At 36.0% G+C, this 17,828-nt stretch overlaps 1 protein-coding gene across 1 annotated transcript; it reads left to right on the plus strand.

The window, feature by feature from the left end:
* Positions 1 to 897: 897 nt before the first annotated feature.
* On the plus strand, positions 898 to 3,572 carry LOC120627740 (gremlin-1-like). The gene is made up of 2 exons (XM_039895765.1): positions 898 to 1,017; positions 1,137 to 3,572. Exons 1-2 carry the CDS (start codon positions 991 to 993, stop codon positions 1,800 to 1,802), a joined length of 693 nt encoding a protein of 230 aa, XP_039751699.1. The 5' UTR covers positions 898 to 990; the 3' UTR covers positions 1,803 to 3,572.
* Positions 3,573 to 17,828: the final 14,256 nt, after the last annotated feature.

Consider the following 17,828-nt stretch of genomic DNA (forward strand, 5'->3'; position numbering starts at 1 on the left):
TCTTTTAAGGCACATTTTTAAAAAATCTTATCATAAAAATTATGATAAGAATTTTTTTAAATGTGCCTAAAATTCTTTTATCAGAAAAGTTCAGACCTAAGCCATGCTGCTAAATTAGTTGGCATCAAAAATCATTATCATTATCACCATCATTCCAGTCCCACTGCTGGACACTGGCCTGTATCTCCGCATAACTCCGCCTGTATAACCGCATAGGCGAGATGGCTTTAGGGCATTTACCTACCATGCTGCTCCTTATATGCGGGTTGGCAAGCTATTATAGCTATAGCGATTACTATTATAATGGTCCCGTTATTAGAAATTATTAAAAATATATTAAGGCGCTATAATAGAGCCTGGAAACACCTCAGTTCTTTAATTCCAAGGTGGTATAAAAGTAGTTGAGGTGTTCGATAAAAAATAATCATTCTGAAACATGTTTGCTGAAAATCCACTATCTGTTAGAAGTGCAGGATGCTACAGACTTCTAGCCTCTTAATCTTAATAATAAAACAAGTTTTAGTTTTTAAAAGTGTTAGTAAATTATGTTATAATAATTAAAAAAATATTTATTATTATGTATAAAAAATTATCAGTTTCAAGAATCGATAATCACCTTCGACTGCCTACGATAAGATTTACTAATTTTGCTCTTAACTTTTCAACGTAATCTTTTTGTTATCAGTAAAGAACGTGTATTATATTGTTTGCAAACAGGGGGTCACACGAATAATAAGGGGATTTAAAGGTATTGTTTTTAGTGTTGACAAGGTAATCCGAAACATGTGTGCAAAGTGTCGCGTCTGCGATTAAAGCTGATAGTAACAGTTCTATGGTGGAGGCGCGGTGCGTGACTCATCTCGACTCGTTCATTGAGCACTGGTCCATTGAGAGGCGCTCACGCTCATTACTGCTTCGCCGGCCGGTCCTGCGCACACGCATAGCGCGTTGCTCGCGAACGGACGACAACACCGACGCACTGCCTACGTTATGTTGCCTCTCATCTCTCGATACAATGTAAGTTCACGTCTAAACCTACGACTTCCTATCGCAATTAAGCCGGCAGTAATGCTGTTGCCTAAGCCCGCATTATTGATGCGTATTTATTTACTCACAAGTGTTTTACTATATTACAGATGGAGAGCTTTTCGAAATCGTGCATCTGGCTTGTTGCAGCGGCACTTTTGGCCGCGTGCGGCGTGAGTGCTGGCGTTGGAAGTAAAAGGCCGTTTACGCCTACCGATTCGATATTAGATATCATTGATACGGAGCAAGTTGAAAAAATGCTCGCGGCGAGACGACGAGCGGAGGAAGCGACGGCGTCACCGACTTCCTACATGCAAAGAAACGAACTTGGCGAAGGCAGTTCCGAAACTATGGTCGTATCTGCACCTGACCCAGAGGATGTGACCGAGATGCCTAAAGGTGCAGCTTTTCGGAATATCCTCAAATCGTCGAAGAACGCATTAATTGTGACTAAAAAGGAATATCTGAAAGAAGATTGGTGTAAAACTGAAAAGTTGATACAAAAGATCCGCGAACCCGGATGCTTGCAGGCAACAGTTATAAACAATTTTTGTTACGGACAGTGCAACTCGTTTTATATTCCGAAAGGACCGCGGCGTCGCGAAGGGAATGACGAACGGCCTCCACCTGCGTTCAAGTCGTGTTCATTTTGCAAACCGAAAAAGTTCACCTGGATCACTGTCACCCTCCGGTGTCCTGGACAGAACCCGCCGTTTAGGCGCAAGCGTCTACAAAAGATCAAACAGTGCAAGTGTCTTCCTGTAGGTGTGAACTGATGCTAGCTTGCGACAGACCCTCCTCACAGAGGCGGACAATCCGTCCAGCTCAATCGGTGGATCGCATCCGAGTTATGTGCTGAGCGCGCAAAGTTTAGAAGTTGAAAAAGGAAAGAACACAGAAGATTGCAATCGTAAAGTGTGCAGTAAGGGGATTTGTAATGACATTGTTACCTGATGTTTTGATTAGTAATTCTGGCTCGCTAAGTGGGCAAGTACGGAGCGGATTGTTGGATATATTATTCGGATCGCGTGCTCTCATACGTCAATAGAGATGACGTAATGTGATGCAGCGTAATAACTTGTAATAGAGCTGCTTCTACTGCAAGCTGTGAAGCAAAAGCTTTAATTGTTTATAGTGATACTGATTAGTTGGCTGATGTTAGAAAACTAGTGACTGGTGACCTTGCGGTCGTTTAAGGATTATTTAGTACAAACGTGCCGTTGGAAAAATCTGTGCTTGTTTCGTAATTAACGGAGAACATAGTGTTTGCTTCGCAATTAAAGAAAAATATACACGTTTTTCAACAGAATAAGTGTGATATTAGTCGTAGAAAAATCGTAACTTCTTGATATTGCACTGATCGAACGCAGGTTTATTTTATTTATTTTAATATAATTTAACAATAATATTATATAGTAGGTAGTATGTAGATACCAAAATACGCTTATATGACATAATTTTACGGTAACTGTTTAGAAGGTGGTAGAATCGTCTTGATATACCTAGGTAGGAGATACAGAGTAAATGTTACTTAGTATGACTTTAAGATAATTCAAATCATATGATCTCTGTTTGCTCTCCAATCTTCGCATTTGTTTATTTAATAACAATTTACATTATATGCTCTGTTGCACGATGTTTGACAAATGTAAAACATATCTTGTCAGAGATATCACTATGCAAACTTCTAACATACTCGTTCCGAGTCTTTCACCTCAAAACGCCCTTTTTGAGGTTTCGAAAAGACTCAAATACTTTTCTGGCATTTCATAGGATCATATCTCGAAAAGATTATAATTAACACAACAAATTTTTAATTTAGTTTTCTAGTATTTCTTATAAATAGCATAATATTATATTTTCCGGGATGTTAATAGTGAGTCTGTGAACTGAAATTACTTTTACCTATCTATAATTCTTAATTTCTGTATATATAAATTCTATAAAAATTGCTGTCTAGTTGTTTTAAAATAAACTTCATAAATAACTGGTTCGGAATAAATAAAATAAATATAATGCTAATTTCATTAATCAAGAATATGTGAGTAGGTATGTATCTACCGATTCTTTATAAAGTATTTATTAATAATTGAATTGATTTGCGTGAAATCTAAAACAACAGCCGCATGTGTTACTTACCTACGTGGTATACCGGTAACACATACATAACATGTACTTAGTAGGTATATACCGAAGATATTGCACACAATTTAAAATTTATTAAGAGTGGCTGCACGCATAATTCGTACCTTATAGGTAAAATTATATTTATATATAGATATTATATATATTTACCCATTATGGTTGCGTGTGTATCTTCGTTACCAGTTTCCTCAAAATATACTAAAAATATATTGGTGCGGTTTATGTATTTCGCTTTACATAGATGAATGCAATCTCAGGGCAATATTTTCGTAATTTTTTAAGGTCTCTCAAAATTTTCTCTATTATTATTGTCTTAGTAAGAATACTAAAACTTAGAATTCATCACAAAAGATTTGAACTATTACAATTTTATTATTGTTTATTTTATAATATGGTTCGATTCCCACAACTGGAAAATGTTTGTGTGATGAGCATGAATGTTTTTTAGTGTCTGGGTGTTTATATGTATATTCTAAGTATTTATGTATATTATTCATAAAAATATTCATCAGTCATCTTAGTACCCATAACACAAGCTATGCTTACTTTGGGGCTAGATGTGTGTATTGTCGTAGTATATTTGTTTTTTTTTTACTTAGAAATATTTGCCAGGCGTTAATTTGCGGAGTTCCATGATTATAATACGCAAAACTAGGGATGTCTGCGCAGTGCAATTTATAGCTTCTATAATACTCCAGAATATCCAAACACATAGCAATTGTTTATTGTGAAATAAACATCACCTAAGATGCTCCGGTGTTGTAGCGAAACTTGTGTTGAGAATATCATTTTGGAAGATCTGTTTGGGGTGGAGTATAAAAATTTGCGATGTTATAAATTGCACCGTTAAGATTTTCCTGGTTTAAGCGGTTTATAGCAAATCAAACTTAATTACTATACTGATAAACGTAGAATATTAAAAATTTCTCATATTTTAAGTTTTCTTTTTCATGTTTCTTTTCTACTTTATACTGGAAACCGTTCTGATGTGTGCAGTTACTCTGTAATAATGTAAAAATCTGATACCATGTAATATAATGCAATAATGTGAATGTAGGTTCTCTTGCCATTATGTGAACCTAATTAAATGCAATATAAGGAAATTTTTATTATTTTTTATTGGTTAACTTAAGAGTAAAACAATTAACGACAACTAGGTCACTCACCTCATCTCAAACCACACAGAGTTTATGTGACAAGGTATATAAATTAATGATATTCATTTTAAAAACATTTTTTTTTAAATTATTTAAGTTGCAATCACAACCCTATCAGTAGTCGGTACACAACAGTTAGATAGCAAGTTTATGATTACAACATGTGCATAGATGAATTAAAATGACATGTTTTACTTATCTAAACGCTGATCGCCCAAGTTCAAACTGTAATAAATAATATTAATTTTTAAATCACTTAGATACACATATAGCAGAACTTTTGAAAGTAAATCGAAAGTGCAATGTCTTATATCGACAAGATGCCGCAAACAGATGCTTCCTCCGAAAAGAAAACGTGGAATTTATGCATCGGTGTGCTGGAAGCCGTGAGTAAATTGGCAAAGCAATCTGTCGGCAATATGGTTATAATGTTTGATGTGACAAAATTTAAAAATTACCCGTCGAAATTTATAGGATACATGTTTATCCTTTAGTGGGCATACATTTAAAAAGTAATGCTTATGAAATACCTAAGTCTATAAAACTGCAAAGTAGGTTGACGAAAAACTACGTAAATCCACTTATATTGCTATTTTAATGAAATACCTAGATTTGCTATTATTATCAAATATTAGTTTTGTTCACTCTTCATACCTGATGATGTCACTATGTGATGATACAGTCCATACCAAATATCGGGCATACCGTACCGTACCGTATAGGTACGCCCTACCTCTATACCGTGAAATGTGAATATTTATTACTATGACGTAATTATATCAAACAGTTCAGCAATAATTATTATTCAAGTTCCGTTGCAGTACACCAATACGTTGTCACTATCAATTATATATTTTTTAGTCGGCTTATGTCATCGCCTGCGTGTACAGAATATGTCTGCTGTTATACATCATTGGAGATGTGCATTTTCTGAGATGGGCCACTGGCGCAGAATTAAGCACAAACAGAAACCGTGTACACGATTTGTATTAAATAATTTAGCTATTATAGTGTAATATTACGACGTGGTCAATATGGCAGAGGCTCTGAGAGACCTTTATACGATGCTCAATGACCTTAGTAGAGTTTCTCTACAGGTGGGTCTATGTATGAACATGAGCAAGACAAAAATTATGTCTAACGCTCATGTTCCGCTCCACCCAGTGATAGTTGGGAACTATGCACCCGAAATTGTAGACGAGTACATATACCTAGGACACACGATCCAGTTAGTTAGGTCCAATTTCGAGAAATAGGTAACCGCCGAATCCAATTCGGATTGGCAGCGTTCGGGAAACTTCGTGACATCTTTTCATCCAAAATCCCTCATTGCCTGAAGACCAGTCTTCGAACAGTGCGTGTTGCCAGTCATAGGAAGGCTCAGAGTCACTCAGCGGGCGATGGAAAGAGCTATGTTGGGAGTATATCTACGTGATCAAATCAGAAATGAGGAGATCTGTAGACGAACCCAAGTTACCGACATAGCTCAGTGAGTCGAAAAGCTGAAGTGGAAATGGGCGGGGCACATAGCTCGGAGAACTGATGGACGTTGGGATACCAAGGTGCTGGAATTGCGACCCAGCACAGCTTAACGCAGCGTTGGTCGGCCCCCAAAGAGGTGGGTAGACGACTTCAAACAAGCCGGTGGGAGCCGCTGGAAACTAGCGGCCCAGGTTCGTAGATTTAAGAACTCCTTACAAGATACTTATGTCCAGCCATGGACTTCAATCGATTGAAGTGATGATGATGACTTAGCCAACATCTTACTACAATGCAAAAAAATAAAAAAAGAATAATAAATATACTACTACAATACACACGTCGCCATCTAGCCCCTAGGAAAGCGTAGCTTGTGTTACGGGTACTAAGATGTTAGATGAATAGTTTTATGAAGAAATATACATAAATACTTATAAAATACAGATAAAAACCCAAACGATGAAAAACAGTCATGTTCACATAAACATTTTCCAGTTGTGGGAATCGAACCCACGGCCTTGGACTCGGAAAGCAGGGTTGCTGCCCACTGCGCCGATCGGCCAAAACAATTTAACATATCGAAACCTTCAGGCTTTTTCTATTCGAATATATAAACTTTTCATAAAGAGTATATAGAATAAGATTAAACATTTTAAATATTTTTTTTTTGATAATCTGTCCAAAAAACTTTATTTTCTTATTATAAAAAAAAATAAAGATTTAAAATGTTTAAAATTATTCATAACAACTTATGAAAGCTCTGCTTAGTGTATAAGGCCGCCTACACACTAGCGTTTGTGATTAACGTGGGCGTAACTTTAAAGATACAGGTACGTAAATTATCTGCGCGCTGTATATGAGTACGTAAAGCGATACTCCCACTTTTACAACCTACTTATAACATGAAATTTATAATTTCCTAACTGAAGCTTACATATTATCATCTAAGCATTTGACGATATCCCTGACTCAGTGGTGAGCGCCGAGGACTTAGAAGTGGAGGTCCCGGGTTCAAACCCCTGCAGAAACAGCTATCATGTTCATAACTGGTCTGGTCTGGTGGCCTCTTACCACCCTACTGACAGAGACGTGCTGCCAAGCGATTTAGCGTCCCGGGACAATGACGCTTGGAACCGATTAGGGGTTTACTACAACTGTTTTATCTTCAAACAAGGTACCTATAATAGCCCGTTACCATCTTAGATTGCATCATCACTTACCAACAGATTGGATTTCATCGTGCAACAGTTCTGTGTGTGTTTAATATTCACTGGTTGAAAATAATAAGAAGCTTCCTATATCGAGTGTCAGCGATGCGCGTGCGGTGGCGGTATCCATTTAATCATTTCCGGTCGTTTCATGCAGCAGAAAAATATATACGAATATAGGTTCGACGACTTCTAGCCTCCCGAACAAGCCGGTTTCCGAAAGGGCTTTAGTACCATAGACGACATACATACCCTGCGGCAGGTTATACAGAAGACCCAAGAGTATAACCGGCCACTTTGCTTGAAGTTTGTGGACTATGAGAAAGCTTTTGATTCGGTGAAAACCTGGACTCTGTTAAGGTATCTGCAGAGATGCCGCATTGATTACCGGTATATCCAGCTGTTGAAGTGTTTGTACGAAAACGCCACAATATCAGTCCGTATACAGGACCAGACTACGAGGCCGATCCAATTGCAGCGAGGAGTGCGACAGGGAGATGTTATCTCCCCGAAGCTGTTTACCGCTGCCTTAGAGGACGTCTTTGAGCTTCTGAATTGGAACGAGCTTGGCATCAACATCAACGGCGAGTACATCACTCAACTTCGGTTTGCTGACAATGTAGTCATAATGGCAGAGACTCTTGAGTTCGGAACGCCCTACAAAAGACCTATGTCCAGCAGTGGACGTCAATCGGTTAATTGCAAATCGGACGGCCGATTGGCGCAGTTTGCAGCGACCCTGCTTTCTGAGCCCAAGGCCGTGGGTTCGATTCCCACTACTGGAAAATGTTTGTGTGTTGAGCATAAATGTTTTTCAGTATCTGGGTGTTTATACGTATATTCTAAGTATTTATGTATATTATTCATAAAACTATTCATCAGTCATCTTAGTACCCATAACACAAGCTACGCTTACTTTGGGGCTAGAAGGCGATGTGTGTATTTAATTATAATGATGAGGTACTTACTTTACTTAATTAAATAAGCACTTTGATCAAGTGCTTATTTAATTAGCTTTGTTTTATCTTTACTGGTGTAGTAATCTTCAATAATTTCGATCGGATAGATACCCTAGTTAGGTATACTTATACATGTCCCTAATATTAATACTTATCAATAACCTATAGAAGCGGTGATAGCGCAGTGGGTAGGAGCTCGACTTTACTTTCGGGGGGCGAGTTCGAATCCCAGCACGCACACTAACTTTTCTAACTTATGTGCGTTTTAAGTAATTAAAAATATTGCTTCGACGGTGAAGGAAAACATCGTGACGAAACCTGCAGGCCTGAGAGTTCTACATAATGTTCTCAAGGGTATGTTGAGTGCACCAATAAGCACTGGGCCAGCGTGGTGGACTACAGCCTTATGCTTCTCATTGTGGGAGGAGACCCGTGCCCTGTAGTGGGCCGGTAATGGGTCGATATGATGCATGCCCTATAACAGTTATGTAGCACAGCTGACGCTAACATTCTGCCGTCATCGCATTGTACCATCACAATGAAAAAATACTGCTTGACATTATAAAATACATACATACATGTGATACAAGGGCTAACTTGTACTAAAAATTAAAGTTAAATAACTTTAGTAACTAATGAGACTTGAAGATTTAAGAGGCAAATAAACCCGCCCATTTTGGACATAGTTTGGCCGTCACCACGCTGGATAGACAGACGGGTTAGTGATCACAGAAGGTAGTAGTTGTACCACAGCGGACGCTCTGCCCGTTCTCCGTTATATTCCCTCTATGGCAAGTGTATTCTAACATTCTGCCGTCATCGCACAGCACCAGTTATACTTACATCACAATGAAAATATACAGATTGACTTCATAAAATACTTACCACCATGTGAGACAAGGGCTAACTTGTACTAAAAATTAAAGTTAAATAACTCTTGTAACTAATGAGACTTCAAGATGTAAGAGGTAAATAAACCCGATGGTTTTGTCTGCTACTCCTCATGTCTATATTTATGTCACCACGCCAATTTTTGTCAGGGTTTGCCCGTCACGTTGTGATCGCAGAAGGTGGTAGTTGTACCACAGCGGAGCTGCCCGTTCTCCGTTATATTCCCTCTATGGCAACTGTATTCTAACATTCTGCTGTCATCGCATAGCACCAGTTATACTTACATCGCAATGAAAAGAAACTGCTTGACTTTATAAAATACTTACCACCAAGCGAGATAAAGGCTAACTTGTACTGGAAAAATTTAAAGTAAAATAACTTTTTTAACTATTAAGACTTGAGGATGTCACAAGTCAATAAACCCGATAGTTTTGTCTGCTATTCCTACCACTCGTAGTTAGTATATTAATTTACAAGAAACCTCACTGTTTAGTTTTGATTGTATAGCTTTTACGTGTTGTACGTTACAATATTTATTTTAGAGCAAATCAATGAAAATATCTGGTGCTAAATATAGGCTCTTAAAGGCTCTTAAAAGGTGCCTTAGAATGTTTTTTAAGATAACTTTTATTCAAATTCGCTTAAAAGAATATATATATTTTATAACGTCATTAAACAACAATAGGTAGTTGATGATATAAAAATCTAGATATAAAGTAAATTTAATAACTTGAATTTTTTTATCAAGATATAAGCTTAAAGACTTTATTTTATTGCAAGTTAAATAAAAAAAAACCTCGACTTTCAATATAGTGTACATTATTCTACTAGTCAATACCTTTCATACCCATATTGAGGGAGCTGTGAATCAGCCATTTTGTGGTGGCGGCTATTTTCATCAAATATATATCAGAACACTTCCGACTAATTTTCCTTTCAAGCGAAAAAAACAAAAAGTGTTTGCATCCGGGGCTCAAAAGATTAAATTGCTTGCACTCTACAAGCAACTTTAATCATTGCTGGCATCTGTTCACAAGGTAAATGAGAAATAGATGAAGGTTTATTACAAAATAAAACTACATTTACACCGAATATAGGCTTTATTTGAATAGAAATTTGATTGAGTGAGTCTATTGCAACCTCAAACTACACACCACATTCCTACGACCCTAAATCCATTTTTTTACTTCTCACTTAACTTCAATCACTTAACATTAGATATAACTTATATATATTTGAAGCGACCTCTTGTATATGATGTTATTACAATACATTTTGTCATCATTTTAAATTAAGGTACAAAACTTAATTTGCTATACTATTCTGACAGGTTCTCAGAGCTGTCTTTATTTACTTTGTTAGCAATGAAAAAAATATTGTTTATCTTGAGATAATAATATCTAAAGATACAAAATATTTTTATTGATATGTTTTAAAACACTTCATGAGCCCACTGAAATTTCATCCAAATCGGTCCAGCCGTTTGGGAGGAGTATAATAATAACAAAGCGTTAAAATGTATTTCAAACTGAGCAGCTAATTGCTACTGGCCAAAACCGTAATGTGCTTGGCTAAAGCGCGTGGATTCTTATTAAACTGTCGTAAATGTTTGATTCTCGGCCAAGCACCTTTGACCAGATCTCCTACAAAATTCATCATCATTATTCATTATTAATCCATTGCCAGCCTGAGAAGGGTTTAGGCCATTATAGTCAACCACGCTGGTCAAGTGCAAGCTGAGAAAATTGTGGAGACTTCTCAGGTATGCAGGTTGCCAAGATTGGTAAGCTGAGAACATTACGGAGACTTCTCAGGCATGCAGGTTGCCAAGATTGGTAAGCTGAGAACATTACGGAGACTTCTCAGGCATGCAGGTTGCCAAGATTGGTAAGCTGAGAACATTACGGAGACTTCTCAGGCATGCAGGTTTCCGATGTTATTCTTTCACCCTTAAAACCAGTGATATTTAACTGTTTAAATTTAAAAAAACGCACACAACTCCGAAAAGTTAGAGGTGCGGAACGGCAATCGAACTTGGTACCCACTTGGTTTTAATAATTAGATTGCAGATCAATATCAGAAGTCAAGTAACATATGCGTTATACTAGAGGATGCTTCAATTACATTTAGAATACTTTAAATCAACGATATTAATACAAACATATAATATGCTTATTGCAAACAAAAATTATTACGATATTACAAAAAAACTTATAACTAAACTCATTACTGTAATAACATGCCCGCGTGCCAAAAAGGGTGCATTTCCGCGCTGCACAGCCAGGCTGAATCTTCGCGCAAAATGGGAACCATCCTTTCTGTCACCAGATGAGGCAATCAACCGCGGTGTAATGTCTCGCAAGATTTTCTTTATATTAAGACTTCACGACAAAGAGAACGAGAACTCTAACTCTCCATTAGAGGCAAATAGCGTCAGTATGCTTAACCATCTCAGCTGTGGCTCCCGGCTTTGATGCCCTCCCTGATATGAGAAGAGGCCAATGTGTCAACGCTGTTGCGTCCCACAAAAGCCATCTCCGTTCCCAGAGAACGAGTCCCTTCCTATCATCCCCTCTTATTCCTGATGGTTCAATGAGAGGAATACCTATTGCGTTAATATTAAAACAAAATTAGACCTATCGATTAAATTAATGAATGTTTTTCAATTATATTCATAAAAAAAAAAACATCAGCTATAAAGTACCCATAACACAAGCTACGCTTACTTTGGGGCTAGATGGCGATGTGTGTATTGTCGTAGTATATTTATTATTTATTAATTAAACAGCCGATTTAACTTCTCACGTAGTGAGTGTTCGGGTTACACCGTTCCCAGTGGCGAGCATTGAGCGTACGTACAGGGTACGCAGATGATATAAAATGAAACAAATCTCCAGTACGAGTTATACCTACATACTTAAGGATAGGTTTTTTGGAACTCTTACAATGCCTATCCTTAAGTTTTTTCTTACCCGTACTGGAAATTCTCTTCATTTTATATCATCTGCATACCCTGTGCATACCCTCTATCACTATGCACTCCACTGACCGTCCCAAGAGATAAAATGCTACAGTATCTATCACAAACATAAAATAGAAAGTGCGAAATAATAAAAAATATATAAAACTGTCAGGATGCAAATCTGATGTACCACTGGAAGTGATTTTCAAACGCAAAATAATATAAAGTGTTCAAGTAAGATGTACAGTTATTGGTGAAAGATAAAATAAACTTAAACATAAGTACGTTTATGTACGTATATAGTTTAAATGTATATCACATGCTTGCATTTACGTTTTAGTCTTATTATAATTACTTGCTTTCATATTTTATTATCATTGATAAATTTATTATGATAATTTAGCAACATTAAAAATAATCTAAAGCGACTATATCTTACAAAGCATACTCAGTATTGCAACTACACCACGTAGGTATTTTTTAAACCTTACGAGTTAAAAACCATAATTATGAATTCCATAAACAAATTATTCAATTTCATTACATATTATACAAGCCAATGCCAATTTACAGCAAAATTCCGAAGAATCTTATTTTAATTACCCCTTTTCTTAGAAAAATTGATCTTATTTACATCTTCTTCATCTTCAATACTTAAAACAAATCGTTTACATTTTTTTTTATTTATATAGTAGGTTTTAATTGACGGACCCAAGTGACGGTCCACCTGGTTGTAAGCGGAAAACCACCGCCTATAAACAGAGCAACACTATACAGGACACGCCGGGAGCAAGTCCTGCAACGTGCCGCCCTGTGTCCATCAACCGAGGCGTTGGTGTAAAGCCTCAATGCCTACAGGCATTAGATCGGCAACCACGCCCTTCAAACCGAAACACGTAATTGCAAATTTTTTCTTTCAAATGCTCTAGTAATGAACTGGCATGCCTTCATCAATGGTGATTACCGACGTACCGACCTACTCGCCGATTATATTATTATTATTATATATATAAGGATTATTTAATTTGTGGCATTCATAAAAATATTCAAAATATTTACACGATAAAGGAGATAAGCGTAGATTCACTCACGAGAATTTACATTAATAAATGTTCCCATTACAGAACTACGAAAAATTAAAAAAAAAAAAACATTATTGAAGTCAACGTTAAAATATAAAATAATTTATAATTATAATAACTGTTTTTTTAAATTATTCGAAACGCAATCGTAACTCAAGGCACTTAGATTTTAAGGCAACAGTGAATAGGCATCTCTTGGCAAACGAAACTCAGTTGCACATACCCCAATGTAGATAATTTTACGGTTTTATGAAATCATTTCAAGTAACCGTAGTTTTGTGATAAGACTACTTAATTTTATTCTAATAATGTACTTACTAATCCCCCTTAAATCACTACTTAAAATATAATTTTATTGAGATATCCATCCCTTCTTACCGTTCCCTTAGACCTTTATTTAGTTCAGCAATATCAAGCAAAATAGCTCTACTCTTAAGCCATATTCCTCACAACCTAGGAACTGGGTGGTTTACTCTTGCTGACTCCACTCCGTGCCGGCTGGATATGGCACGTTCGGAGGCAGGTCCCATGGAGTACTTGGGACCGTGGAGTCTGTCTTGGGAATTATTTTACAGTCTAGGCCTGTTCTACACATCACACGCTTTTGCACATCACACCGGAAGTTCGCATACAGCTCTCGGAGCAGCAACCTTTTAAGATGGCGCTAGGTATCACTGTTATTTGGAGATCTATGTTTAAGTTTTGCATAACAAAATCGTGGTTATAGTAGTAGGATCCTATATCAGTGCTATTTCCCAAGGTAAGTTCGGAGCCATCTTTCAGAGGCTCCAATAGGTATTACCCTTACCGAAAACTGTCTGGTTAACTGCTATTTAACATTTTGACGATAAACATGTCGACAGTTATGGCGACCTTCCGAAGTACAATGTCTTGATAAAACTGAACTGTTAGGCTTAGAGATACTCATTTCTAAACCTTTCATCTTATATATGTGATTTTCGTGACGCCCACCGTGTTATAATATGTACACACAAATTTTGCAACGGCAATGCAATTTTGTTTCTTAACCCATTATAACTATATACTAAATTTGAATCATTAGCCATTTTAGCTATTATTCAAATACCTAATCATCTGAAATGCATTGAGAGTCTTTATCCAATTTTAAGTATCTACATCATTTCCCGTTTTAAATTGGATTCTTACTACTTTCATTTACATTATATTATTACATTTGTTTATATACGAAGATTGTTTTATTTACATCTAATCGTTATAGTAAGCCGTTGTGTCATGGAACATTCTTTTTTTATATATACACTTAGAAAATAATTATACTTACTTCTAGCGCGGCCGTATATATGTACACACAAATTTTGCACCGGCAATGCAATTTTGTTTCTATACCAAATAATAATACATTTAATCATTTAGCTGGAATGAGAATTTCTTATATAAACATACGAACATCGTATTATGTACAACTACTCATACTTTGGTATCATTTATTTTGCCAGGTCATATATTTACACTTAGTTCCTTACTTACATTATATTATGAACAAAGTTGCAGTTTTTTTTCAATTTTGTAACAAAAATAATTTCAAACTCTTTATATGTTATGTATATTTGTATGAGCTATTTATGTATTATTGTTATATATAGTTTATGGAGTTTATGCTATGGCATATTTTTGATATATTGCACCATCCCGGTTCTATATTTATTTGCTTCTTTAACAAAGGGTTGTCTGGAGGAGATCACTTAAAGGCAATTTTGATTTTGTTCTTTTTTGTACGTCAAAAGTTTAATTGTGTTTTAACTGTGTGCAATAAAGAATTTATCTAACTATCTATATTTAGCCATTTTAGCTATCGTTCAAGTAATTATCTGAAGTTAAAAGGATACAGTGTCGGAATCGCAGACAGACACTTCAAGTTATTTATTAGTATGGTACTTTTAATACACCGTGATGTTGATATGGTAGCACATCCTCCTTAATCTGTCCAATGTAACTCTGAACAATATTACTTTTATGGGTACTAGGATGACTAATGAATATTTTTCTGAATAATATCCATAAATACTTTTAAAAAAGAAAAATAAATGCCCAGACACTGAAAAACATTCGTGTTCATCACACAAACATTTTTCAGTTGGGGGAATCGAACCCACAGCCTTGACTCAGTAGGCATTGTCGCTGCCCACTGCGCCAATCGGCCCTCAACGGCAATCGGATTATATCAAATAGGTACCTTTTCGTATTTTTTTCAGTTGCATGAATCGACATTTAATTGAATTGATATCGCTATCGCACTGCACCGCTAACACTTTTTATAGGATGGTTCTTATTCCTCAAATCATTAAATTAATTGAATAGAAGACATTGGACAGATTAACCGGCTCTCTGTTGTAAGACGAAGAGAGTCAGCGTATATAATGTTCTTCTTTAACACGATACATACACGATGTTTCTGAGACTTGAGTGCCAGTAATGTGAAGCCTGTATTTGGAACTGGACAGTTTTGACTTACGGTAATTCGTACATTAAAGGTGCTGTAAATTTTTGCGTATTTCCGGCATTTTTTAAAAGTTTCAGACAAATTCCTTTCCCGAAAAGCAATCACAATGCTTTGATGTGCTTGAGTAAATACACAAGGTAATCACTAGTTAAAAAAAAAAATTATAAAGATGCTTGCCTACTTTCATCAATATTATAGATTTACTTATTTTAATTACAGGATTACAGGATATAAAGTTCCGACTTTATATCCTTATTATTAGCATTTCGTACAAAAATATATGTATTTTTTTCCATTTTCATCTTTTTTTTTATAAAAATATTTACATTTGCATCTTAAGAGAAGGATTATACTAAAGATAAATATTAAGTTAATTTAGTAATAAAGTTCTAAATCTAAAATAGAAGTACCTACCTAAAATAATGCGGGTACTTCATTAACGAGGGATGAAAGACATACCTACAAAAATACAGCCCTTATTTGAATATTAAAACTCAAATTTTTCGGCTGCAGATCTTTATTTGCCTATGGCCAATCAAGGTGATGATCAGAAAGGGTGCATTCGGTACGTATAAACTAGAAATATTGAGGATTATAATATTCTTATTGAGGAGTTTAATATTCTCATAATATTAATTTTATTTTACTAAAGATGTTCGGTAAGATAAAACTCACCGCATTTTTTGTCTTGATTAACACTCGTAGCTGTAATAAACTATGTTTATTATCCAGGCTAAGATTGCTTATTACATGAATTTGCCGATTGGTGGACTTCAAACACCTTTGAAATCGTAATGGAGAACTCTCGGGCATGCAGGTTCCCTCACGTTTTTTTCCTGCACCGTTAACGCAAGTGATATTTTATTTGCTTCAATTAAAAACGCACAATCAATAGTCTACCAGAGTCCATCGCTGGACTAGGCCACTTCCAAGGGGATTATATTAGTGGCACTGGCTACTGCCCGTTCTCCGCTATATTCCCTTAGTCGCCTCGTACGACACCCGCGGGAAGAAGGGGTGGTGACCACTGTATTCTGATCTGCCGTCACCACACGGCGAAAAGGTAATATGTACGTTGCGTACTGTAACACGGTGCGTTCCGGGGATCGAACTAGATCCCCTCGCAAACTCCTAGGCCTAGGTAACCAATATGGTTATTGATAAACGACTAAGACACCGGGTGGTATCTTTGCATCGTTCGAGTCCATGTTGAATCGATGCATCCGTAATATAAATATCTGGCAAATATGAATTTATAGTTATCAAAAGTTTAATTATTTAGCCAATTTTTAAATTTACTGTAACATTATTAAATATTCTCTTCTCGTCTCCTTGTATTTGTTTTTTTTTGTAAATAATATGGTCATTAAATATTTGTTTTATATGCCCGTCGCGGTCTGCGATCGCCATGAGCTTGCAAAAAGTAGCTTTTACGCACCGAAAATTCACCCAATCTAAAAATGCCCTTCGGCAACACTTCCAGCTTTTCGTTATCATGCGAAACCTACACCAAATATTTATAAAGGGTACTTAACAAATTAGGTTACATAAAGTCATAAGCAGGGTAATCAGTAAGAAAATATGGATAAATAGATGATTATTAAATTTTTAATCTACACCATAAACTCATAATACATTAAACGAAACCATAGAGAATATAATTGCAGGTTCTTTTATTGTACTAGTTGCTGTGTTGAAATAGCAATTTTTTTATTGTTAAAACCAAAGTTAAATTTTTTTGAGATTTCCCGCCGGGAAATATCTTGACCTTTTGTGTTTTGAAGATAAAATTAAAAATAAAAGAATGATTAAAACTTAATATTTATAAGGATTTATTTCAATGATGTATTTGTGCGTGTTTAATACCATGATAACAGTTTAATAAGAGATATACTTTTGGTCGTTCAACCCTCGCAAATTAAAAAAATCTTTGGTTTTCTAGCTTTCCATTAACCTTTGCAGTTCAAAAATTTACCTTAATTAGAACAGCTACATTTTTTTTGTCTTTTGTTTTATTTTAAAAAAGCTACTTGCCTATTTACATACTACTTCGATTTATATGGGCACAGTCCTTTTGTCATTTGTTGATTCATATTTACATACTACTTTAGTATGACGCATAGAATGTTTCAGTTTCATAATAAGTATATTTACATTTTTAAATAAAATTGATTAGAAGTTCCGCAAACACCAGTTCTTGCGTTGCAATCATCAAAATCATCATTAACCTGCTAACGTCCCACTGTCGGGCGATTTCTCTAATAGAAAAGAGAGTTTCTTCACCGTACAGCATAGACCCATCACGCTGCTCCGATGCGAGCTGGTGGGTTTTGACGATTTTTTTCACAAGAACCGGTTCGATGTTTTACGTTGTACTTTTCACCAAAGATAGTGTAGGCCTTGTATGAGGTTGCTTTGTCATCTGTATTTCTTTTCT

The sequence above is a fragment of the Pararge aegeria genome, chromosome 11, assembly GCF_905163445.1.
Source record: "Pararge aegeria chromosome 11, ilParAegt1.1, whole genome shotgun sequence".
NCBI classification, from domain to species: domain Eukaryota; kingdom Metazoa; phylum Arthropoda; class Insecta; order Lepidoptera; family Nymphalidae; genus Pararge; species Pararge aegeria.

What these genes read in the sequence shown, in the direction of transcription:
- LOC120627740 (XM_039895765.1), top strand. Translation starts at nt 991, where the DNA reads ATGTTGCCTCTCATCTCTCGATACAAT. An exon ending in CTCTCATCTCTCGATACAAT is followed by an intron (nt 1,018 to 1,136) that starts GTAAGTTCACGT and finishes ACTATATTACAG; the next exon opens with ATGGAGAGCTTTTCGAAATC.